The sequence below is a fragment of the Hyposmocoma kahamanoa genome, unplaced genomic scaffold, assembly GCF_003589595.1.
Source record: "Hyposmocoma kahamanoa isolate Upper Pololo Valley unplaced genomic scaffold, ASM358959v1 84, whole genome shotgun sequence".
Classification (NCBI taxonomy): Eukaryota; Metazoa; Arthropoda; class Insecta; order Lepidoptera; family Cosmopterigidae; genus Hyposmocoma; species Hyposmocoma kahamanoa.
In genome coordinates, this window is record NW_020654229.1 from 6,756,523 (window position 1) to 6,782,790 (window position 26,268).

Below are 26,268 nucleotides of genomic sequence, written 5' to 3' on the forward strand. Positions count from 1 at the left end.
TAATTTCACAAAAAATATTGAATATCATTGTAGTAAAATGTCGAGGGAGATATTCAATAAAAACTTAAAAATTACAATTATTAAAGCGACATTTGTTGTCACCCGCTGATAGCTGTATAGGTACCTGGTTGGGTGAAGAAATACATGTCTCACAGATGGCACTACGGCAAAAAAGTCGTCAAAAACCAAAACAAAAAATATATTTCGTAAATATATGTTTTAGGTTTTCACGATTGTTTTAAAATATTTTTCTCCTGTTTTAAATTGTGTTTTAAAACTAAAAACTTCATTAAAGCTAAAATGGAATTTTAAAACAGGACGTACATATTTTAAAACAGCCGCGAAAACCTATAACTTATATTTGTAAAATGTAGACATTCACCCCTGAAACATTGTTCAAAATGTCGCTTACACTCTTTCTACAAAACAATAACGATATTAAAGCAGTTTTAAATATGGATAAATATTTTATGGCTTTATATGTAAAAGCGTTTTTTCGAATCTTCTGTAGGCCATGTTTCAATACCTCGTACAAAATTTTTTCATAATGGTTCTGGTAAACGTTTTAAAACTATTCTCAAGACCTTGTTACCAAGCAGACTTTTGTAATTTAACGTCTTTTTCTTAATCGTTTTACAAAGCTGCATTTCATTTTTGTACTTTTCTGCTTTCTTCGATATATTTGTCGATTCTAATAACGATGATTCTTTATTGGTTACTTTCGCTTGCACTGTTAAGTCAACAATACAGTCCTTATTATCGACTTTAATGCGTTTTTCTTTGTCGTTCTTCGTGTCATTTATTTGTTCCCCGTTTGTGTCAATTTTGCGGCGTTTAGTCCGCTTTAGCGTAGGTTCGTTATTTAACCTTTTCTCAATTATTAGGTCCCCGTTTGTGTCAATTTTACGGCGTTTTGTCCGCTTTAGCGTAGATTCGTTATTTAATCTTTTCTCAATTATTAGGTCCCCTTTTGTGTCAATTTTACGGCGTTTTGTCCGCTTTAACGTAGATTCGTTATTTAACCTTTTCTTAGGTTTTCTTTTTTCCTTGTCTTTAGACATTTTATTTTTTAGCATCTCACTGTCAAAAGCTTCACTTTCTAACTTTTTCGTTTCTATATTCTTCCTATTAGGTAATTTATTATTAGCATTACTATAAATATTTTTATCCAAATCTTGACATATGTTTGTTGATAGAACATTTATTTGACTTGGGTTTAGTGTACCGGCTTTATCATTTTTGTCATTTCCAATTTCAAGTAACGGCATATCGTCTAATACACGATCTTGTTTCCCAAAAGCGCCTTTATCGTAACATTTTTGTTCTTCTTTATTTTGACAGCCACGTTCTAAAATCATAAGTTGTTCGTCTAATTTTGCAATCACCGCGTTAACTTGCTCCAAAATAATATCTTGGCCTAAATCTTCATTGTCACTGTCCACTGAAACATCACTAAATACATCAAATGCCAGCGGTTGTGTTGCATCTATGTCTGTATTTCTTTTTAATTCACAGTACTTCTCGTTATGATTGGAGTTTTCAAAGTGTACAGATGGCAATGTCAAATTTTCTGTCGCTTTTGTATGCGTCATGATAAATTTGTCGTTCCAATTTGTCATAGTCTTTTCTACAATCTCTGAGGTTGGTTGCAAGACCTTAGTAAGTTTTACTGAGTATTGGCTTAATTGTGATTCAGATGTAGATGTTGTTTCTTGATTATAATTGCTGTTTTGTTGATCTTGCTCTACATGAACGGAGTTATTGAAGTGTTGAATTACCGCACTGTTCTTCTGAGAAATATCTAGAGTGGTTATTTTATCTTCATTACCTATATTATTTGTATTTATCGTAGCATATTTATGTGTCAAGGTGGCATTATTTTTATTTATTTCTTGGTTATTTTTCGCAATGTTAACGTTTTCATTTATAACATTTCTTTTACAATGTTGGCTTCTTAGATTTTGTGCAGTTTCATTATTGTCAACTCCAAGACTGCTATAATAAGTTTGTACCGAAGTACATATATCGGTATTTCCAGTTCCTTCAGTATAAGCCATATCGGCTGTTTTGTCACTAAGTTGTGATTTGGTTATATTCTCTAGGTTACTAATTTGCAAAGGCTCTTCAAATGAGTCTAATTTATTAATCAACAATTTAGTGTTTGCAACACTTTGCTTGGTTGATGTCTCTTTATCCCCTACATGCCGCTCTTTTAGTGTCACAACTTTGTGTGATGTTGAATTACTTCCTGATTTGATTGGCGTATTTTTATATTTACGTTTAGTGTCTTTAACATGTGGTTTGGTTGGTGCATAGTGTTTATTACATTCATTATTTTCAAATCTATCTTCGACTGACCGACGTGTCACTTTGTTTACTGCATGCTGCTCTTTCAGAGTTAGGCCTTTGTATGCATTAGAAATATTTTTTGATTGCATGAGGATACGTTTAGATTTACGTTTTGTGCCTGCAACACATTGCTTGGATGGTGCACAGCGTTTCTTAAATTCATTATATCCTATTCTACCTTCAATTAAACAAGGTGTCCCTTTATCTCCTGCATGCTGCTCTTTCAGAGTTAGATCCTTGTCTGAAGTTGAAATATTTTTTGATTCAATGAGTGTGTTTTTAGGTTTGGTATCTTCGTTACAGTGTGTGGTTGGTGAGTGGTGTTTGTCAAATTCATTATTTTCTATTCTTTTTTCAACTGAACAAGGTGTCCTTTTGTCTCCTGCATGCTGCTCTTTTAGTGTTACACTCTTGTCTGAATTCGAAATATTTTCTGAATGCAAGGGCGTATTTTTGGGGTTAGGTTTAGTATCTTCAACACATTGCATTGATGGAGCGTACTTGTTAAATTCATTATTTTCTATCCTACCTTCAATATAACAAGGTGACTCTTTATCTACTGCATGCTGCTCTTTTAATGTTACACCTTCGTCTGAATTTGAAATATTATCTAATTGCATGAGCGTAATTTTAGATCTAGGTTTAGTGTCTTCAATAAATTGTGTGGTTGGTGTATGGTGTACATTGAACTTATTATTTTCTATCGTATCTTCAACTGAAGTAGGTGTCCCTCTGTCTGCTGCATGCTGCGCTTTTAGTGTTACACTCTTGTCTGAATTCGAAATATTTTCTGAATGCAACAGCGTATTTTTAGACTTAGGTTTAGTATCTTCAACACATTGCATTGATGGAGCGTATTTGTTAAATTCATTATTTTCTATCCTACCTTCAATAGAAGAAGGTGACTCTTTGTCTACTGCATGCTGCTCTTTTAATGTTACACCTTCGTCTGAATTTGAAATATTATCTGATTGCATGAGCGTATTTTTAGATCTAGGTTTAGTGTCTTCAACACATTGTGCGGTTGGTGTATGGTGCACATTAATATTATTATTTTCTATTCTATCTTCAACTGACCAAGGTATCCCTTTATCTCCCACATGTAGCTCTTTTAGTGTTACACCTTTGTCTGAGCTTGAAATATTTTCTAATTGCATGGTCGTAATTTTAGTTTTAGGTTTAGTGTCTTCAACACATTGCTTGGATGGTGCATGCTGTTTGTCAAGCTCATTATTATCTGTTCTGTCTTCAACTGAACAAGGTGTCCCTTTGTCATCCGCATGCTGCTCTGTTAGCGTTATACCTTCGTCTGAATTTGAAATATTATCTAATTGCATGAGCGTAGTTTTAGATCTAGGTTTAATGTCTTCAATACATAGTGTAGTTGGTGTATGGTGTACATTGAACTTATTATTTTCTATCCTATCTTCAACTGAAGTAGGTGTCGCTCTGTCTGCTGCATGCTGCTCTTTTAGTGTTACACTCTTGTCCGAAATATTTTCTGAATGCATGGGCGTATTTTTAGACTTAGTATCATCAACACATTGCATTGATGGAGCGTATTTGTTAAATTCATTATTTTCTATCCTACCTTCAATTGAACAAGGTGACTCTTTGTCTACTGCATGCTGCTCTTTTAATGTTACACCTTCGCCTGAATTTGAAATATTATCTGATTGGATGAGCGTATTTTTAGACCTAGGTTTAGTGTCTTCAACACATTGTGTGGTTGGTATATGGTATACGTTAATCTTATTATTTTCTATTCTATCTTCAACTGAACAAGGTATCCCTTTATCTCCCGCATGCTGCTCTTTTAGTGTTACACCTTTGTCTGAGCTTGAAATATTTTCTAATTGCATGGGCGTATTTTTAGATTTAGGTTTAGTATCTTCAACACATTGCTTGGATGGCGCATGGTGTTTGTCAAGCTCATTATTATCTATTCTATCTTCAACTGAACAAGGTGTCCCTTTGTCATCCGCATGCTGCTCATTTAGCGTTACACCTTCGTCTGAATTTGAAACATTGTCTGATTGCATGAGCGTATTTTTAGATGCAGGTTTAGTGTCTTCAACACATTGTGTGGCTGGTGTAAGGTATACGTTAAACTTATTACTTTCTATTCTATCTTCAACTGAACAATGTATCCCTTTATCTCCCGCATGCTGCTCTTTAAGTTTTACACCTTTGTCTGAGCTTGAAATATTTTCTAATTGGATGGGCGTATTTTCAAAGTTAGGTTTTGTGTCTTCAACACATTGCTTGGATGGTGCATGGTGTACGGTGAACTCATTATTTTCTATTCTATCTTCAATTGAACTAGGCGTCCCTTTACCCCCTACATGCTGCTCTTTTAGTGTTACACCCTTGTCAGAACTTAAAATATTTTCTTGATGAATGAGTGCATTTTTAGATCTAGGTTTAGTGTCTTCAACACATTGCTTGGATGGTGCATGGTGTTTGTCAAGCTCATTATTTACTATTCTATCTTCAATAGAACAAGGTGTCCCTTTCTCATCCGCATGCTGCTGTTTTAGTGTTACAACTTTGTCTGCATTTGAAATATTTTCTGTTTGCATGGACGTATTTGTAGATTTAGGTTTAGTATCTACAATACATTGTATGGTTGGTGCATGGTATACGTTAAACTCTTTATTTTCTATTCTATCTTCAATCGAACAAGGCTTCCATTTGCCGCCTACATGCTGGTCTTTTAATGTTACACCCTTGTCTGGACTTAAAATATTTTCTGATTGCATAGGCGTATTTTTATATTGCTTGGAAAGTGCATGGTGTTTGTCTAACTCAATATTTTTTGAATGCATGGGCGTATTTTGAGATTTAGGTTTAGTATCTTCAATACATTGTGTGATGGGTGTATGGTGTACGTTAAACTCATTATTTTCTGTTCTATCTTCAAATGAACAAGGTATCCCATTAAATCCCGCATACAGCTCTTTTAGTGTTACATCTTTGTCTGAGCCTGTAATATTTTCTAATTGCATGGGCGTATTTTGAGAATTAGGTTTACCGTCTTCAATACATTGTTTGTCTGATGCATGGTGTTTATTAAATTCATTATTTTCTATCCTATCATCAATTGAACAAGGTGTCCCTATGGCTGCTGCATGTTGCTCTTTTACTGTTACACTTTTGTCTGAATTTGAAATATTTTCTGCATGCATGGGCGTATTTTCAGATTTAGGTTTACTATCTTCAATACATTGTGTGGTTAGTGCATGGTGTACGTTAAACTCATTATTTTCTATTTTATTTTCAATTGAACAAGGCGTCCCTTTACCGCCTCCATGCTGGTCTTTTAGTGTTACAGCCTTGTCTGCACTTAAAACATTTTGTGATTGGATAGGCGTATTTTTAGATTTAGGTTTAATGTCATCAACACATTGCTTGGATGTTGCATGGTGTTTGTCAAGCTTATTATTTTCTGTCCTATCTTCAACCGAACAAAGTGTTCCTCTGTCTGCTGTATGCTGCACTTTTAGTGTTAAAACTATGTCTGTATTTACAATATTTTCTGTATGCATCCGCGTATTTTTAGATTTAGGTTTAGTATCTACAATACATTGCGTGGTTAGTGCATGGTATAAGTTAAACTCCTTATTCTCTATTCTATCTTCAATTGAACAAGGCGTCCCTTTACCGCCTACATGCTGGTCTTTTAGTGTTACACCCTTGTCTGCATTTAAAATATTTTCTGATTGCATAGGCGTATTTTTAGGTTTAGGTTTAGTGTCTTCAACACATTGCTTAGGTGGTGCATGGTGTTTGTCAAACTCATCATTTTCTATCCTGTCTTTAACTGAACAAAGTGTTCCTTTATCTGCTGCATGCTGCTCTCTTAGTGGTACACTCTTGTCTGAATTCGAAATATTTTCTGAATGCATGGGCGTATTTTGAGATGTAGGTTTAATATCTATAAAACATTGTGTGGTAGGTGCATGGTGTACGTTAAAATCATTATTTTCTATTCTATCTTCAATTGAACAAGCTATCCCTTTATCTCCCGCATGCAGCTTTTTTAGTGTTACACCTTTGTCTGAGCTTGAAATACTTGCTAATTGCATGGGCGTATTTTTAAAGTTAGGTTTACTGTCTTCAATACATTGTTTGTCTGGTGCATGGTGTTTGTTACATTCATTATTTTCTATCCTATCTTCAATTGAACAAGGTATCCCTCTGTCTGCTGCTTGCTGCCCTTTTACTGTTACACTCTTGTCTGAATTTGAACTATTTTCTGAATGCATGGGCGTATTTTGAGATTTAGGTTTAGCATCTTCAATACATTGTGTGGTGGGTGTATGGTGCATGTTAAACTCATTATTTTCTATTCTATCTTCAAACGAACAAGGTATCTCTTTAAATCCCGAATGCTGCTCTTTTATTGTTACACCTTTGCCTGAGCTAGAAATATTTTCTAATTGCATGGGCGTATTTTTACAATTAGGTTTACTGTCTTCAATACATTGTTTGTCTGGTGCATGGTGTTTGTTACATTCATTATTTTCTATCCTATTATCAATTGAACAAGGTGTCCCTGTGTCTGCTGCATGCTGCTCCTTTAGTGTTACACTCTTGTCTGAATTTGAAATATTTCCTGAACGCATGGGCGTATTTTGAGATTTAGGTTTAGTATCTACAATACATTGTGTGGTTGGTGTATGGTAATTGTTAAATTCATTATTTTCTATCCTATCTTCAACTGAACAAGGTATCACTCTGTCTGCTGCATGCTGCTCTTCTAGCGGTACACTCATATCTGAATTTAAAATATTACCTGAATGCATGGGCGTATTTTTGGACTTGAGCTTAGCGTCTTCAACATATTGCTGAAATGGAGCATGGTATTCGTTAAATTCATTATTTTCTATCGTATCTACAATTGACCAAGGTATCCCTTTATCCTCTACATACTGCTCGATCAGTGTCTCATCTTTGTTAGCATTTGAAGTACTTTCTGATTGCCTGGGGGTATTGTTGGATTTATTGTTCATCATAAATGTGTGTTTGACAGTGACATCAGAAAACTCAACAGCACTTGTGTTTACCAAAGTGTTTACCAAAACTTCATCAATAATATTGTGTTCTATACAATCTTCAGAAGCTATTTGGTTACTTAGTACTTCCTGTACAGTTTCATTCTCGCATGAAAGCTCTAACAGTGTATCTTTAATGTTTTTATTTTTTACCAAGCATTCTTCTGGATTTTCCAAGTCAACGTGATTATTTGCCAGACTTTTAAATTTGTTTCTTAAATCTGCATCTTTGAAAGTTGTTACTTCAATGTTTGTACTACAGTTATCTAAAACCAACGATGAAGTTGAATCAGTTTCTGTGTCATTTTCATCACCATTAGATTGCATTGCACATTCTTGAACCGTATTTAACGTTTGATTATTTTCGAGGGACCAATCAATTTCAGCATTTGCGTTCATAGTTTTAGGTTTGGTTTCAGTGGTTACAATATTGTTGTCTTCTTTCATTTCGAGAAATACATTATCTCCATCCAGATCTTCAACAGCAGCTGTCGTAGTAATTTTAGTTTTAATATGTACACTTGTAATGTCTGCAGCATTTCCTAGATCGATTATATCTCCAGTTCCTAAAATAATACCATTTTCACTATCTTCATTGTAAAAATCTACACGTATCTGATCACTGTTTACACCAATAATAGTTTCAAGTATTTCTGAAATACTAATATTTTTAGTCATAGGCTCTTCGTCATTTAATATAAATCTTTCTTCACTATTTGTGTCACTATCCCCACTATTACTAACTTCATCCATGGCATTTTTACTGTAATCTAGAGGTTTATTGATTTCGCTTGTATGTTCGTTTATATTATTACATGTTGTATAAATAGATTTACGGCGTCGTTTTATTATGGGTTCCAGTAACGGTTGATCTTCAAGTATACTTTTAAGAAATGAGTGCCTACATTTCTTATCTTCATTATTTTTCTGAGTAGTTGAAATGTTAGTAGGTAAATCCTTGTCAGGTATTTTATTTAATAAGACTTTCAGGATTGGTGCAGCTTGTAAAGCGGCTATAACCTGATCGTTTGTGCACGTCGTTAATTTGTTCTTTTTACTTTCAGAAACAATTGCTTTTTTAGGGGGAACGTTTCGTTTACATTTTGTTGAAGTACCAACTTTGCTCGTTGCTTTAGTAGATGTTTTTGATTCAGCTGTGGTAGCAGTAGACGTAGTAGATGCAGAAGATAGTTTGGAAGATAATACTTGTTTACGTTTGTTAATAGAATCCAACAATGAACTTTTCTCATTTATCGTCTTTAACACGTGGAGTTCGTAAGTAATCTGCAAAAAAAATTAATTGTATTATCGAAAGCACAGAATTCCTTAAGCACCGGATGTCGCAGAACAAATTTGCGCGTCTCAATCCAGAATGACCCAACCGAGTATTTAAAATTTTTCTAGTCGATTAAAAAGTCATGATTTAATCGATTCTAGCCGCAAAAAAGGTAGAATTAATCAGTCCGGTGATTTAAAGTAACAAACATGATTAACTGTCACCCTGGGATAATCTAAATCCGGCAGAACCTGTCCTATACCTCCAGAACCACTAGTTCTAGTTCCAAAATTATACCATTAGTACGCCGTCTTAAATTTACAATGGTGTTTTACTGCCCACAAAGGGATAACCGTATTACAGCGGCAAGGTTGATTTTTATTAACTAACCGAGAAAATCAAAGAAATTATAAAGAAAGCGACAAAAAATCCTGTTGTTATAAAAAAGGCCCTGCGTTCTCTATAAGCCCCATTATTATAAGATTTTTTTTTAATTTCCACATCCCACCTGTTACATCTACGGAGAGATCAGCAGAATAGGAAACTATTGTCTCTTAAATTTTTATTGAATAAATATTCAATTATTTTTTTTAAAAATTCCTTATATCCGGCCGGATTCTTTCATTCTGAATTTTTGTCCGATTGTTCGAATCGAGTGTTCGATCTTTGTATTAATAATTATAACATACTGTCTCTTATTTTATTACCAGTAATCGGAATCGAGAGATTATATAACCTAAAATTCAAGTAAAGAATAATGTGGACATTCCCTTCTACACTTCTAAACTTGTCGGAACTGATTCTTCCCTTCTAAACTTGTTTGAACTGATTGAGCTGGAGAATAGGCAATAAAAATTTTATTTTAATTATTGTCTCAAAAAAAATATATTATAGGTGTATTTCTATAGGTGCAACTTACTTAGCAAAAGATTTTACAAGAGTGATTTGCACGTATATTCGCTGCATAAAAAAGTAACTGCTTTCTCTTTCACACGGAACAGAAAGCAGTAACGGCTATTTCTTTCACACAGTACGAAAACAAGATAAGTCAAACAATAGAAACCATTGTTGTTATCAAATATCAGCGGTTTCTATTGAATAGAATAGAACAGAATAGAATAGACATTTATTGCAACGCCACAACATAGATACAAAAAAAAATGATAACACAAACAAGGAAAACAAAATTAAAGAAATAATAATTAATTAATAAACAATATAAAAAGATATAAGAAAAAAAAACATTAAATAAGACAAATCTAACAAAAAACAAATAATAATGATTGTATGAAATTTTGTTTTTTAACATATCAGCAACTGCTAAAACTGCTCAACAATGTTAATTTTATATTCAAACACATATTCTCAGGGTCTAGAAGTCCTGAATTTTTTTTTTAGTTATTTTAGTTATTCCACCAATTTTAGACATATTTCTAATTTCGAGAGAACGATTACTTTAGTAAGCCAGTATGTAATAGATATTGTAATTATTATAATGAATACATAATGAAAATTGTTAAAATTAATTGATTAAATAAATAAATAATAAATTAATTAATTGTTAACATTTATATTTTAATTTTAAATCTTATATCTTACATACATTTTAATGAAACTGGAATTTTATTTGTCATCTAAATTTTATATGCATTGATGATATCGTAATATTAATCCCGGGACTTTTTGTCATATCCCGAAATGGGTATATCCATATTAAGAAAACGTTCGAACTTTAAGTAAATTAACACCTCAATTCCGATCACTATTCATTACACTGCTTCCATCTATTACGCCTTTTTATAAGAAACACTCACCTCTTTCAAGAACTCTTTAGCAATAAAATGCACCAAGTAATCACGGTCGTTATACATTATTGCGTTGGATATCATCAAAAGGAGATCTCGTTCGAAGTCAGCCGTTGTTCTAAAAGAAGATAGCAGATACTAGAATATGATTTTATATAATTTGACCGCTATATAGGCTTCCTCTCGCCAGAAACTAGTCTGGGAAACGCAAGAGGGAAATGCTTTAGGCCTATAGTCATCCTGCTATGGTCAGAAAGGCGCGAGAGCCAATTGAACTTCTTATTTCTCCTTTGACTTTTGAAATGTAAGTAATTATTATTATTACCGAATGAGACCATCCTTTATGCGTTTTCTTATCGTACTCAAGTCCATTGGGCGCTTAACCACGCTGTAATAAAACGGTGCGTTGCTCTCCTTAACTGGATATAGAAAATCTGCAGCGTATTGGTGCGCGCGGAGTCTGAAAACACAACTTTAGACTAGAAACTAATTCATACAAAAAGTAAGTCCAAGCCAAATTACAAGCACCAAAAATCATTGATCTTGCGTGATAAAACACAGTAATAAGGTCATCAATGTCGGCTAAACGCATAATGTTGTCGTCGCATAGTACAAAGTTATTGGTACTTGGTACTTGGTGCAACGGGCTGGTATCCGCAACTCGACGACAAAGCGCCTATTTTGCGTGTACAAAGTTATATTCTTAATACGATTTATCTAAAGGATGCGGAAGATGTCGAAACCAGAGATAATAAAATTAAACAATCGTTTCGTATTGAAAAGGTTGTAAACCGCTAATGTCGGCACATTAGCGGTTTACAAGCTACAAAACATTTTCAACATAATTAAGTACCAAAAAACGTGGGAAAGATTTACCTCGACAGGGCAGAGTTATCAATATTGCTAGGTTAGATTGGTATTAAAATTGGCTCATTATTTAGGTTGGGAACTGGTAAAAGGATCTAAATTAGACGAGCAGGACTGCTGGCTACAGCGATTGAGCTGAGAGAGAGAGAGTGACGACGGAACGAAACACAATGAGAATGGCGAGACAAAGGAATTAAAAAACGATTCAAAATTTTAAAACAAGTGGCCCGGAACCAGAGAAAGGGTGATAAAAAGGTGGGATAACGATGGAAGGGGATCACATCGTCACAGTATTACATATTGAATGACTGGCTAGCTCAGTACAGTACAGACACTCCTTACGTTGAATAACCTAATAGTTGTGATGTTATTAACTTAACCACAATGTTACTGCAACTCATTGGCAAATGCCGCGGATCTTTTCGTAACCAAAATTTCCCCATGTCCTCTTCATACGAAACCATTGTAAAAAAAGCAGGTGCATTTTAATTTTATTATTTTATTGAGTCCGCGGACCTCAACAGACATCCAAGGTTTACTTACCCGGGGTTCCACGGATAGGTTTAAAAAACGCTACTCCAGGAAATTATAACCCAAGGGAAAATAATAAATAGCAGGAAAAAGAAAGGAACGACGACTAGAATGGCGTATAGTGAACAAGCAAAGAAGTACGTCAAACTGTGCAGCTATAAAGAGGTCAAGGAACTGGCTTTAAACCGCGAGGAATAAAAGACTATATCGACAAAAGCCTGGCTCTTAAATAGAATGATGATGCTCCAGAAAGTACCTCATAAAAATAGTTCTACATTTTTTTTATAATATCAAGTGACGGGACGTACAAGTCGTGCGCCTGATGGTAAGCTACACGCCTGTCCATAACAGTTGCAGTGCCACTCAGAGGTCTAAATCGCAAAGATCTGAGGAGCACTGCTACTGCGCCCGTCACCCTGACATATAAGTTGACAAGTCCCATGTGCCTGTAATTTCACCAGCACCCTTACCCTTCACAACCGGAACACAGTAATGCTGACATTACTGCTTGGCGGCAGAAATAGGTAAGGTGGCAGTACTTCCCTGGACGAACACTTTCAGAAGGAGCTCTACTGCTACATAGTTAAAGTACAGTCATATACATGAGATACACACAACAAACCTTCAAATCCTTAATAAAGGTATAGTACCAACTTTTATAAATAAAAGATGTAGAACTATTATAGACCTAACCCTAGCGTCAGAAGGAGCAGTGGACCTTATCCACAACTGGCACGTGTCCGAACAAGCATCTTTCTCGGACCACAGATGGATAAGATTCAGCTTAGAAACAGCCATTAAAGGACAACAACCGAAACGGAATCCCAGAAAAACCGATCGTAAACTGTACACGGACAAACTACACCAGAACCTGAGAGAACCGGCAGCACCGGGAAGACTGCTGGACACAGCACAGATAGAAACACAGGTTAAAGAACTAACATCAAACATATTGAACAGCTATAACTCCGCATGCCCGCTGAGTGACGCAGCCCCGCGACAAGGCCAACACTGGTGGGGGCCTGAGCTTGAGAGGCTACGAAGAAGGGTAAGGAGACACTTCAATAGAGCAATGAACACATGTGCGGATGAGGACTGGGAAAACTCAAGACGGCCAAATCCAAACTAAAAAAGCGCATACGGTTCAGGAGCACCGCGTCATGGCGAGGCTACTGCGGGAACATCACGTCTTGTGCACAAGCAAACAGAATAAGGAAAATCCTAGGCAACTCAAATTCAACTGAGCTAGGTTCAATACGCAAAATAGACAACACATACACAACTTCCGCTACGGAAACGGAAAGAACCCTACTGGAAGTACAATTCCCAGGATGTAGGTTCATCCAAGACGACAGGTGCGTAGAAATGAACTACATCACATCGATACATAACTGGCGATACGCTGAACAAGTAGTGACATACGAAAAGACAAAATGGGCAGTAAACACCTTTGAACCGTACAAAGCTCCGGGCCAAGATGGAGTATTCCCTGCACTCCTACAATGTGGCGGGGATACACTGGTCCAGCACCTGGTCAACATCTTTCGGGCCTGTCTAGCATTCAGCTATGTGCCCCACAGCTGGCGAGAGGTAAAAGTCATATTTATACCGAATCCAGGAAAACCTGACTACGCTGACGCGAAGTCCTTCAGATCAATCAGCCTCACATCGTTCTTCTTGAAGACATTAGAAAGGCTATGTGACAGAGAACTGAGGGACGGAGCGCTTAAGAACATACCATTACACGGTAACCAACATGCATACAGCGAAGGCAAATCCACTGAATCGGCCCTACATGCCGTTGTGGGCAAGATAGAAGTGGCCCTTAAAGACAAAGCAATCTGCCTAGGCACCTTTATAGATATTGAAGGAGCCTTCGATAAAACCAACTTCTCCAGCATACAATCAGTAATGAGAAGACACGAAGTAGATGAAGTGCTAATTAGCTGGATTAGCAACATGCTGAAACAAAGAACAATACAAACAACAGCAAATGAAGGTCTCACGGGCCATAGTAGCGAAGGGGTGCCCTCAAGGAGGGGTATTCTCGCCTCTGCTGTGGAACATGGTCGTAAATGACCTTATCATTAACCTCAACAAAGAACATTTCTATACAGTAGGATATGCTGATGACATAGCTATACTGGTAACAGGAAACTATGCCAATACACTCTGCGACATTACAGAAGCTGCTCTCCGAATTGTGGAAAGATGGTGCAGAGCATATGAACTATCGGTAAACCCAACAAAGACGGAACTAGTAATGTTTACAAACAAACGACTACTAGGTAACTACCGACTACCCAAACTCTTCAGCACAGAACTACAGATATCAACCGAAGTTAAGTACTTGGGAGTAATACTGGACAACAAGTTGAACTGGAACAAACATCTGGACAACAAGATTAAAAAAGCTACTATCACCTTTTGGCAGTGCCATAGAATGGTGGGTAAACAATGGGGACTTTCACCCAAGATAACACTATGGCTCTACACTGCGGTGATAAGACCCATGATCAGTTACGGCGCGATGGTGGCCACGAAAAAAAGCTGGCGACCGCAACCGACAAGCTGGACAAATGCCAAAGACTCGCTTGCATGGCGACGACCGGCTGCATGAGGACAACTCCAACTGCGGCCCTCGAAGCGATGCTGGACCTTCGACCCCTCCCACTGTTCATCAGACAGGAAGCGGCGTCAACAGCAGTGCGTCTAAACAGAGCCGGCCTTTGGAAGCACATGAGGACCCCACATACAGAAATCCTTTACAAGACTGTCAATGAGGAACCGCTACTGGAGGCGGTTGTGGATAGGATCCCAAAACAATACATCTTTGACAAAAAATACAAGATACAATTGTTTGAAGATCCCAACGAAGGACTGAACCCCAGAGAGGTCCGAGTCTTCACTGATGGATCTAAAACAAACTCAGGAACAGGTACTGGGGTATTCTCAGAAGACCTCAATATCAGGATATCAGCACCGGTTGGTGACCACAACACAGTATTCCAGGCTGAATGCATGGGCATCATGTTGGCGGCAGAAGCAATCATAGCGAGAAGAGTAAAGAACTACTCCATTCGAATACTCTCCGACAGTATGTCAGTACTTCAAGCACTGAATAGCTATGACATAAACTCAGGGCTCATTTACGAATGCCATCAAGCACTCATGGAGGTATGTATACAAAACCACGTAACTCTACAGTGGGTTAAAAGACACAGCGGCTCACGTGGCAATGACGCAGCAGATGAACTAGCCAGGAAAGGGTCGGAGACGGACGCTGTAGGACCAGAACCGATAGTGTCCCTCCCCTGCCAATGGTCCAGAACAACTATACACAAAGGTACAAAATCTTCACATAATAATACATGGACCACCCTTACGGTTTGTAGACAGGCGAGGGAACCACTCCCAACGCTCAATGCCAGTCTATATCGAATACTAATTAAACTTAAAAGGCAAGAGCTTCGCACTCTAACTGCCGCCCTAACGGGTCATGGTCCATACAATAAACACCTTTTCAATTTAGGTATCACCCCTCTATGCAGAGCGTGCATGGAGGGGGAGGGAACGGCTGCGCACATCCTACTTCAGTGCTCCGGCGTGGCCAACTACAGGGCAAAGTACCTTGGAGTGCCAAGGTCGCTCCCCGAAGTCTTCAGCAAACCAAGAGGCTGCTGAGATTCCTGGAGGAGCTTGGGTGGCACGAGTAGGACCCGGCATCCATCACACGCAAAATAGGCGCTTTGTCGTCGAGTTGCGGATACCAGCCCGTTGCACCAAGTACCAAGTACATGAGATAAGTGACCCCCTAACATACCCAAACCGACCTTTTGGTTCTGAGAGACATCTTACGTGTTGAACGAAGAAAAAATTAAAGCCATTTCAACTTTATCGTATAAGCAATACAGTGGAGTGTTGCTTGAAGATGATCAACTTATTTTTAAAAGCAATACTAAATTTCGTCACTTAACATCCAAGTACATTGGTCGAACGGCTTATTGTATGGACTGCCAGTTACAATATCTGTGGTTCAACTCCACGAGCATTATTTTGTTTTAACGTTATATTTTTAACAGCATTGTTTCGCTTTTCAATGTTAACGTTGACAAATCACAATATTTGTTCACCAGAAATTGCCTAAGGTGGGTGGGTAGATATTATTAATAAAGCGAAGGGTGGGTATGGATAGATTAACAAATCACGAAATCGCTCTGTAATATGCATACAATCGTGTCTTCTGTGATTACGCATTGTTCCGCGTTTCGTTCCCATTTATCTATTCAGTTTTAATTACTTTCAAAGTTTTCTTTCGTGTTTTAATAATAGAAATTATTGTTTTATATGAACAAGACTTACACATTCTTACACATAAGCAGAAGTTAAAAACAAAAAATGTCATAGCCAAATAATATTCTATTTTTAAAGTGACTCGAACCATGCTTGCCTTAACTTGCAAAGCAATCAATAAACCGCTAGGCCACGACGACTTTTCTATAGCTGATTGAGATTTGTATTCTGTATTTAAGTAAGAACTATACGTTAAAGATCAAATTGGCTTAAAAACTTTCTTACAATGTCATTCACTAACGTAATACGTAAATTTTACGGTTCACAAGTTAAAGACATAGGGTCATATTCTAGAACTCTACTCAATGCTCAAGTCAGGACTTGAGTATGATTCAAAGCACTAGAAATCATACTCAAGTCATATTTCCAGTGCTTGAAATCATACTCAAGTCTACTCAAATCCTGACTTGAGCATTGAGTAGAGTTCTGGAATACGAACCTTAAGTTTGTTTAACAATTTTCTCCACATTTTTGTGCTCAGAACCAAAAGGTCGACAAAATCGGCTTGGGGGGTCAGGTATATTGTGTATATGACTGTACACAGTTGCAATATTGCGCACAGTTGCAACAGTGTCAGACCGACTAGAGAAATCAATCTGCAATCTATCACACGCCAAAAACCCTCCTATTCATCTTTTGAATCACTATGTAGTTTCCTAGATCCCTTGAATCACTATGTAAACTACATATCCTTACCACTTTCGGACCACACAGAAACCAATACAGTAAATGAATGTGAAAACTCACCTGTCACAAACGAGCAAAATTGAATTTCGCCAAGCACGACATCGACGTTCTTCGTCTTCATCCGAAGATTCTCCATTCTCCTCCGCCGTAGGAGAGTTTACATTTCTTCTGACACCAAATCTTTTTAACTTTCCAATATATTTTCTTTGCAACGAAGATCCACAGACTGATGGTTGTACCGACGATGTATTTCCAGACCCGCTCCTAAATGAGGAATCATTTTCCTCGTCTGGGAAATGAAACATTTCCTCTATTTCTTGATCTGATAGTCTTTCGACTTTAATTTCAATATTTCCATTTGTCCGTTTTTCATTGCAAGTTGACGAATTCTATAACCAAACATGTTTAATTAGTCTTTGACCAGCCATCTTGTTGTTCACTTCAATGGTCCAAGTCCCATGTCTCAAGCTAGAATTACTTGTTCTATCTAGGGCACTATCCAGAACTGAACCAATTGGTTCCAAGATACCGAACCGGGACCAAAGGCTCAGCAGCCGTCACGACATCGTTAAATCGAATAGAAACGTTTCTTATATTAGCTGTGACATCACTAACTGCGCGTGTTTAGATGAGTCTTAAGGATTTATTGTGTTTCTGCATGCTCGCTTAACGTTTACATTTACTATTTCAATTAAAAGATTCGCCTTAGCGGTGCAAACATCCACGGTTTACAGTCTTCCCGGCCAGTACATCACTATTTTCGTTTTTGTCTATACGATAGATACATATATCATGTTTAATAACATCTGCAACCTGGTTGATTATTTCTGTCACCAAATAGGAAAGTGAGCGTTACTGCATTTCGGTTTTGTGGAGTGAACAGTCACACTGGACATCTTGACTTTATGTCTCAAGAGTGACCGAGTGCAATTCAGTGCCCCTCAGGTCTTTGCGATTTAAAGCTCTGAGTGGCACTGTAACTGTTATGGGTAAGCGTATCACTGAACACCAGGCGCACAACTTGTTCGTCCTGTCACTTAATATAATAAAAAAGTGTATTATTATGGTACAATAAATAATACATACCTCGTCAATAAACGAGAAAGTATCATTCTCATAGAAATCTTGTTCATAAGACATTGAGTCTATAGATAGAGTTTCTTCATCAGACATAGCTACAGATGTAGCTGCAACATCCATTGCATTATCTGTATTCACAGTTTCTTTATTAAACATAACTACAGATAACGTAGCTGCAGTATCTATTGCATTAATATCCGTACACACAGTTTCTTCATTAGACGTAACTAAACACAATGTAGCAGCATCATAATGTTTATCTGACCATATTCGAACCTCATTTCTTTCTTCCAATTCTTTTTCAAATCCTGCACTATGCGCAAAGCCATTCCTTTGGCCAATATCATCACAACTATAATCTTGAGTATTTTGGTCAATATAGCCTTCACTGTTGCATCGGTACATATTTTTTTCCTGATTATCAATTTCTTTGGCGAATGCGTCTTCAGTAATAGACACTACTGAAGTTATAATTGGTAAAACGGTAACAGATGGTACGCTATCGGACAAAGGTTCTTCTAATTGCATATTGTTCTGAGCACCATTGTCTGAAAATTTGTGTAAACGCTTTTTTATAGATCGCTTTTTTCTACGTCGGGTGACTGACCCAAATGGGGCGCAATAGTCGTGTTCAATCAGATTGTAAGATCTTTCTTTTTCGACTGTCCTAGTTTCTTGTTCATCAAGCGTTTGCACAGAAGTTATAACAGGATAAACAAAATTTTTAGTTACACTTGACTGTCTTCTCTTGACTTCCAAGTGTTCATTTTCAGTACTTGCAAGTACTTTTGACTGCACTTTAGTAAGGATCATCTGTGTACCTTTTAGGGGTACTTTGTTATCTTGTCTATTTCCAATTGCATTTATTTTCCCTCCTTGGTTGTTTGTAGAGAAACAAATCAAATCTCCCTGCAGAATTTTTTTGTTGTGTTCAATTGGCATATTAGATATTTCCGAAAGATTATCTTGTGCAGGTTCGATTTCATTTTCTTCGGCCTCTTTCTGAATTTCTGTAGGCATAGAAACAGGTACCTCTTGAAGCACTTGGCTTTTTTTAATTTGGTTTATTTGAGCACATGGTTTCTTGCAGGTACCTATAGGGTTCTGAATGTCGCCTATAATTTTAGTTCCATTTTCATCCTGATCAAGTTTTAATGAAGACGTAAAGGATTTCGAAGTTTCACTATAATCGCTACATTGTTTGTCCTCTTTCTCATCTAGATTTGTGTCTATTGATGTACTATCAATTTCTTTTTCTTTATTTATTTCTTTTTCGTTGGTCATTTTCGATTCATTTAAGACTTTTCTAAGATTGTTTCTTTTCCTCTTCAATAACAGTGCATTTTCAACGTTTTTCAAAGTTAGAGTTTCTGAAATTTGTAGATCAGATGTTTGAACTTGTTTCCCAGGAATTTCTAAAACACTTTCTGATAGAAAATTTTTTACAATGTTTATAGGGTTAAGATTTACTGCTAACTCATTATTTGAAGGCAATTCCTCTATACACTGTCCTTTGTTTTTAATTTGTGGACCAGGTTGAATATCGATGACATCCTGATCATGGTCAGACATTTTTATATTCCCTATGAGTGCTTTGTGCGGTAGGCTGTTATTATCTAATTCAACAGGTACCTTCTTTGTGAATGTTTCTGTTAAAGGGCTTGAATTGTCATTTAATCTTACGATTTCTGTATTTGACGGTTTAATTTGTGACGAATCTGAGCATGATTCCATTGGAGCTACTGGGTTACACAGTTTAACAATTCGTTTTTCGACTCGTGGTTTATTTAACTGCTCTGGTTTTTTTACCACTACTTTAACACGACGAATTGCGCCTTTCAGATTATTTCTCGGTTTTAATCTTTTATGACGTTGATATAGCGGTTCGAAGTCTGTTTTAAGCAGTTCAGTAGATGTATCATTAAGTACTGCTATATTAGTATCAGTACCAGGGTTAGGTAACGCTGACTCCAACTGTATTATTTTTTCGTTAACACGTTCAATCGAGTGTTTTACATCGTCAGTCACTTTATTTTCTTCAGTAATAATATTATCGGTAGATGCGTTACTTGTACCAGAAAGAATTTCTCTGTATAATTTGTTAATCTTAATCCTATTTAATGTTTTCTGCTTTAAATCCTTCTCACTATAGTCTTGCATTTGTTTTATATCTTCAGTTGTCAACTTTCTTAACTTTATATGATTGTCTTCTTCATCTTGTCTTTGTACTTCATTTTTAAAGGATTTTGAAGGTTGTAATGAATTTATTGGTTTCAAAGTACAGTCATCTTGTACACTTTGTTCTTTTGTTAGTGTCTTTGTACATAATATATGCGTAAACTCAGTCACGTTAACTTTTGGTAAATCACAGTTTGGCATTGCTAATGGGTCTGGAGCATTCAGATTAACTTCTGTTGTAGCACTGTTTGCTACGGCTAATGGGGCTGATTCTGGTTGATCACACAAAATATCCTTTTCAAAATTATTACCTTGGCTGATCAAATCATTGTCTTGATCAGTGATATTATTGAAGTTTCCTAATAGGTCGTTTCCTTCACACCCAGGATTGTTTACTTGGCAACGTTTTGGACAAGGAACAAATGTTTTGGTAAAAGTCGACGTCTTATTAATATTCGTATCTTTTATAGCAGATTCTTTCAAAGATGCATTAGTTATTACGGGCATCGCCATATTTCCATCAATGTGTTCAATATTGGTATTCGTTCCTGTAAAATAATATGTATAAGTCTTCTTGTTAGCGATATTAGTACTGATACATAAAGTATGAAGGGACATTTTCAAAGGTATATAGTTGACACCAACATTAGACTTTTTGTATTGCTTCTGTCTTACTTTTCGGAGCTTCTAACGGGGTATTGAGATAAGATGGATGCGTCTTTATAACCGAAAGTTAAACACAAGCAAACATTCCATTCAAAAGAACATATATCATTATTATTTGTAAGTAGACCATGATTTAAAAATAACATCTTTAGGGATCGGAGTTTCACGGAATCTATAATCATATACTCAGCACATCCAGCGTTTGTAGCAATCATTTCACAGGTTTAGATACAGGTGTAATTTACACTTAAAAACACCAACTTTACAGTATGTTTTTATGACCGACTTAAAAAAGGAGGAGGTTCTCAATTCGACTATTTTTGTTGCGTGTGTGTACGTGTGTCTGCATTTGCGTTTGCGTTTGCGTGTTCGTGTGCGTGTGTGTGTATGTTACGCGATTTCTCCGAAATTTTTGTTGGAAAGAAGGTACCTCAGTGGTTCCATTCTAATTTGAAGAAAATATTCGGTAGAATAGAGGTGTCTAAAGGTAGCAAATTAGAAAAGGAAACCAATTTATCGGATTGCACCCACTTTCCGTTGATCATTTTCAATAAAACTTGGCATTGAGATGCAGTAATTCCACAAACTTTTGAGGACGGTTTCTTTTTTATAAAAAAAAAGTTAAAATTATTATTAATAGATCAATTGCACTGCGTATAGTGCACTGAGTATTACCATTTCCTGAATCTTTTGAGGCGTCAGTCATATTTTGAATGGCCTGCGGGCTCCAGGTCATGCATTTTGTTATGCGTAACTGCAAACAAAAGTATTTTAATTATTCAGGCTTATTGAAATGTATAACGCGCTAATGCAAATCAAAATTAAAATTAAATTAATTAAAAGTTTCGTAGAAAAGCTGAAAGCGCCATTTTAAAAATGTGGCAGTAGTGCAAGTTTTAGTATTTCACAACTGTTTTAAAATATTTACATCCTGTTTTAAATTCAATATTTTAAAACAGGACGTAATAACTTTAAAACAGTCGTTAAAACGTAAAACATGCTCAACTGAAAAAAAATTCTAAATGGCGCTTAGGTACAGGGTGTGTTCTACAAACGCCCGACGATATTGCACTGCTATTGAAATAGTGTTGTAACTCAAAATATGTCAAATTCAAGACTATTTCTATTGCTGACCGTAAAATTTTATTTTCTACACGTCAATACAACAGTCATTAGAATATTGTGAGAAACAATAAAAAGATATCTGCTTAACTCAAAATGAGACAAACTTTTTGTAAGCTAGTTCTAGACAAAACAGTCCGTATTAAAAAATGTGACATTATATTTTCTTCTTTATTTAAAATATATTTGACAAAAATAGGAACTGTTTAGATGTCTGTAATAAACTTTAACCTATACATAAATTATAATTTTAATCTTTCACGGAAAGTGAGTACCTGATTCGCTTTTCAACCAATCTGAAAATATACTCTTTTTGAGTTAATACACTGTTGTATTAACAGTGCGACATACACTTCCGGACACATAATTCGAGCCACCTTGCATTTTTATCCTTAAAGGGCTAGAATATTAAACTATAGTTATCAGTGAAGAAAAAGTTTTCTCCAGTTTTTTAAATCCAAATTTTCAATAAGGACTTCAGGAAATGACGTTTAGTATACCAGTTCCAAAATTGCATAATAGTTCTTGATCAATCAGGCATTCTTTAAGACAAGGATATGTAATATTGACAATGCAAGGTGGCTCGAGTTATGTGTCCGAGAGTATACATATAATGGTTCTTTTGATTTCTTTTGCGAGGGTAAGGGGTCGTATACGTTGCTTATATTAATAATCTGCTACTTATCATGACTAACATAATCGACATTTCTGGTTTCAGCTTAAATAAATAAAAAGTAAAACTATAAATCATTTATTGCAAACAATATACAGTCCATTTTGTTAGTGCACTTACAAGCTATCAATTCTACTGTCAGTACAAAAGTTACAGAATAGAAATAAGAAATTAATTGAATTGATTATGTGAAAGAAATGATTACATGATACTTGCTAAGTTCACCGAGTTCCCAGGACATGAAGTTCGGTGAACCTAGCAAGCAATTCCACCTATCCCCTATCTTTAGGTTTAGGCCCTAAGCGGTTTTTTGTATCTTCCACCACTGAGATAGCTGCTGTAGTAGCAGTAGAGCTCCATTTGAAATAGTTCGTCCAGGGAAGTACTGCCACCTTACCTATTTGGCTGCCAAGCAGTTTTGGCTTTTAAGAGTGCTAGTGCATTTTTTTTTTGGCATTACAGGCACATAGGACTTGTCAACTTATGTATAAGGGTGACGGGCGCAATGGCAGTATCCCTCATGATCTTTGTATTTTAAAGCTCTTAATGGCACTGCAACAGTTATAGACAATCGATGGTCGACATTGATATGTTGTAGTACCCATCATTCCTTAATGGTAAACATGGATAGATGTAGAGAAATTAGCGTATCACGCTTTTATAACAGTTAACAAAAAATATATTTACCTTCCTGCGTGTGCATACATCCAATACAACCTGTATTTCTTGGACTTTTTGAAGGAATTTGTCGAAATTTGTGATTATCGCTGCACATTTCTCGCAAATACCATTGGAGAATTTCATCTGTAAACAAAATATCTGTAAATATCTCAATATAATAATAAAGAACTTTATTTATCCAAATTTTCATAGTAATTTAGACTTATATAAAGTTCGTGATTAATTATGCATATAGCCATTTAATAAATTCTATCCCTTTGGGCATAATATGCTAATTTTTATGGCAGAAGGTGTATATTGCATTTTCACTAGCCAGTGAGACCGGATCATCATTCAAAGATCATTCCTGCCCAGTGCTAGTGCTTCTCTACAGAGTTTACCATTAAAGGTTTTCATCAGAACTTTTTAATGTTAATTGCCATTGGCTTGAAGTACAAAGTCTCAAGTAGCATGTGTCCTTTGGTTTCGGAGGATGACCTTTGTCAAGTTGTCTTCTTAGTCGCGTCCCCAAAAAATTTTCGAGAGTCTATGGACGATTGTCTTCCATCTGGTTCTGTCTTCGGCCTCTCGCAGGGCAGTTGTTATAGGGAGGCCAGTGAGGGCGGTCACTTGGTCACTCCATCGGTTAGGTGATCGACCACGGAGTCTCTTTCCCTCCACCTTACCCATCACAACTAGTTTGTCAAGGTTGTCTGGTTGTCGGCAAGCAATATGACCAAAATACTGTAGGATGTAAGATCTGGTAGCATATTGTGGAAAGTTTGTCTGTGACATGAAGCTGCAGTGCCAAATTGTATCTGATCCCAAAGAAAGGTCTCTCTGTATAAATTGTGGATGTTTTAACTTTATTATTATTATTAGGCTTCAATCAGGGCCTATGCATCAACTCATTACTGCAATCATTGACTGATCTATTGTGACCACCACTAATTACAGTGCAGATCCAAGGCCGACATTGAAGAACTGAAGTACTTTCTTGGCTCTGACTTATGTGGCACAACCGATAGTTTCAAGTATGTTCTCTGAAGACTTTGGATATTTGATTTGAAGGCAGTAGCGCATGACTGAATGGAATTACTTTTTTATCACTTCTACTGTCAGAGGCTAGATGTCTTAGGGATACTGAGCCAAGGCTGCTTGTTTTTGATATTAGACTAATCATATGTCAGATATTAGAAAACAATACTCAAGAATTGAAGTTGTCATGTAATTTTATCAAGTAACGGGGCAATTGCAAATAATGATGAAAAGTTGCCAGAAATTACTCTGAAACATATATTGTATTGTATATATTGAGGGATGTTGGCATTGTGAAATACGCTGTTGGTTAAATTATTAATCTTAATTTAGTAATATCATTCTTTTAAGCTTGAATAACAACAAGCAACTTTAACTTAATAAAATTGATAGCAATTACATATACATACAAAACAATACCATTCTTTATACCTTTAACTATTTTAAGTTTCGACAACCTCAGCAATGCTTTTGCACTTTAGGGGCTGGATAAGACGTCACAGGGTCATTTCCTAGTAAGAATAATTCGAGAAATTAACAGTTCTAGGTAGTGCCATGGAGGGAATTTTGTTGCTCTTTGAAACCAGATAATTGGTGAGGTTGTCTGACACATTGTTAATACTTATTATTAAGTAAACCATAGACATTGGGGTCAACATTTAAGTGCTTGCGGCTCAGATTTCTGACATTTGACGCATCTCTCTTAGATTCTTTATTCCTTATTCTTTATTCTTAATTTATTTATTTGCATTCCATAATGTACATTACAGATTTAAGGGCTATTGTTTTGTCAGTGTAGTAAACACCCTCCAACTCTCCACAAAGCCTTTTCTTTGACCTCTAGACTCCGGAACCCCATTTTTTTTTTTAGTTAGTCAAAGTAACTCATTCTTACTCATCCTCATATACATCTTTCAATTAAATTTTTGTAGGTTTTGGCTTCTGTCCCACTGAGGACGATTCTGTCTGTGTACAGGTTGGACAATACACGGTATGTGACAAATTGTACCAGGAAAGCACACAACCAACATTGGTCAGTTGCACCATCCAAGAAACAAGGACAAGACATATGATAATTTGAAAAAGCAATTTATATGAAAACCACAAAAACATGGCAAATAGCAAATATTACATAGCAAATATTAAAGATGTATGTATCAATATATTGTTGTTTTGATCAATATATTTAGAAACGATCCAGAGAAGAGAAGGGTTAAAGGGAGAATGTTCTTGCAGCTCAGATTTCTGACATTTGACTCATCTCTCAGTGCGTCAGTGCCGTAAGCACCTTCCGATACTCTACAAAGTGTTTTCTTTGTCCGCATTAACCTCTGGAACCCCAATGTTTCTTTATTTAGTCAAAGTAACTTATTCTTACTCATCCTCATAAACATATTTATTTTATTTAAATTCTTTGTATATTATAAGTAGAATTGGTGGAAGAAGTGTTTGGATATACAAATTCAGCCGTGTTCAAGATAATGGATGTGACATAGGCATTAAACAACAAATAAAAAAAATAAAGGTGTAGGTAATATTGTAGAGATAATATAGTACTGACTGAAGCATGTGTGATGTGACTGAAGCATCTAGATGATGACGACATGTGTACCGCAATAATATCCATTTTAATATAAAATATATATACTTGGTACTTGGTGTAACGGGCTGGTGTCCGCAACTCGACGTCTAGGCGCCTATTTTGCGTGTATAAATATATATATTCACCTTTATTCCTAATTTTGCCATTATAGGTCTGTATGACTGTATGGGATGTAAAGTTCTTTCAGATGCGGACCCAAGACATCCTTGGCAAAAGTCGATTCCTTGATGCTCAACTTCCATTTTCTTTTATTTCACTTATCAAACAGTATTATAATAACATATTGCCAGTTTATGGCGGAAACACAAATAGTGTTATATATG

General features: G+C 36.2%; 1 protein-coding gene across 1 annotated transcript in view; it reads right to left on the reverse strand.

The window, feature by feature from the left end:
- LOC113234442 overlaps nt 1-26,136 on the reverse strand; it is a 110,712-nt gene extending 84,576 nt beyond the window's left edge. Inside the window, exons 1-9 of the mRNA XM_026469751.1 lie at nt 26,071-26,136; nt 23,332-23,448; nt 21,525-21,603; nt 18,012-20,731; nt 16,986-17,314; nt 10,813-10,947; nt 10,497-10,605; nt 4,409-8,690; nt 1,226-4,261 (exon numbers count right to left, since the gene is read on the reverse strand). Coding sequence (XP_026325536.1) covers nt 1,226-4,261; nt 4,409-8,690; nt 10,497-10,605; nt 10,813-10,947; nt 16,986-17,314; nt 18,012-20,731; nt 21,525-21,603; nt 23,332-23,448; nt 26,071-26,091 — 10,828 coding nt within the window. The 5' untranslated portion in view covers nt 26,092-26,136. The remainder of the gene's footprint in view (nt 1-1,225; nt 4,262-4,408; nt 8,691-10,496; nt 10,606-10,812; nt 10,948-16,985; nt 17,315-18,011; nt 20,732-21,524; nt 21,604-23,331; nt 23,449-26,070) is intronic.
- Nucleotides 26,137-26,268: the final 132 nt, after the last annotated feature.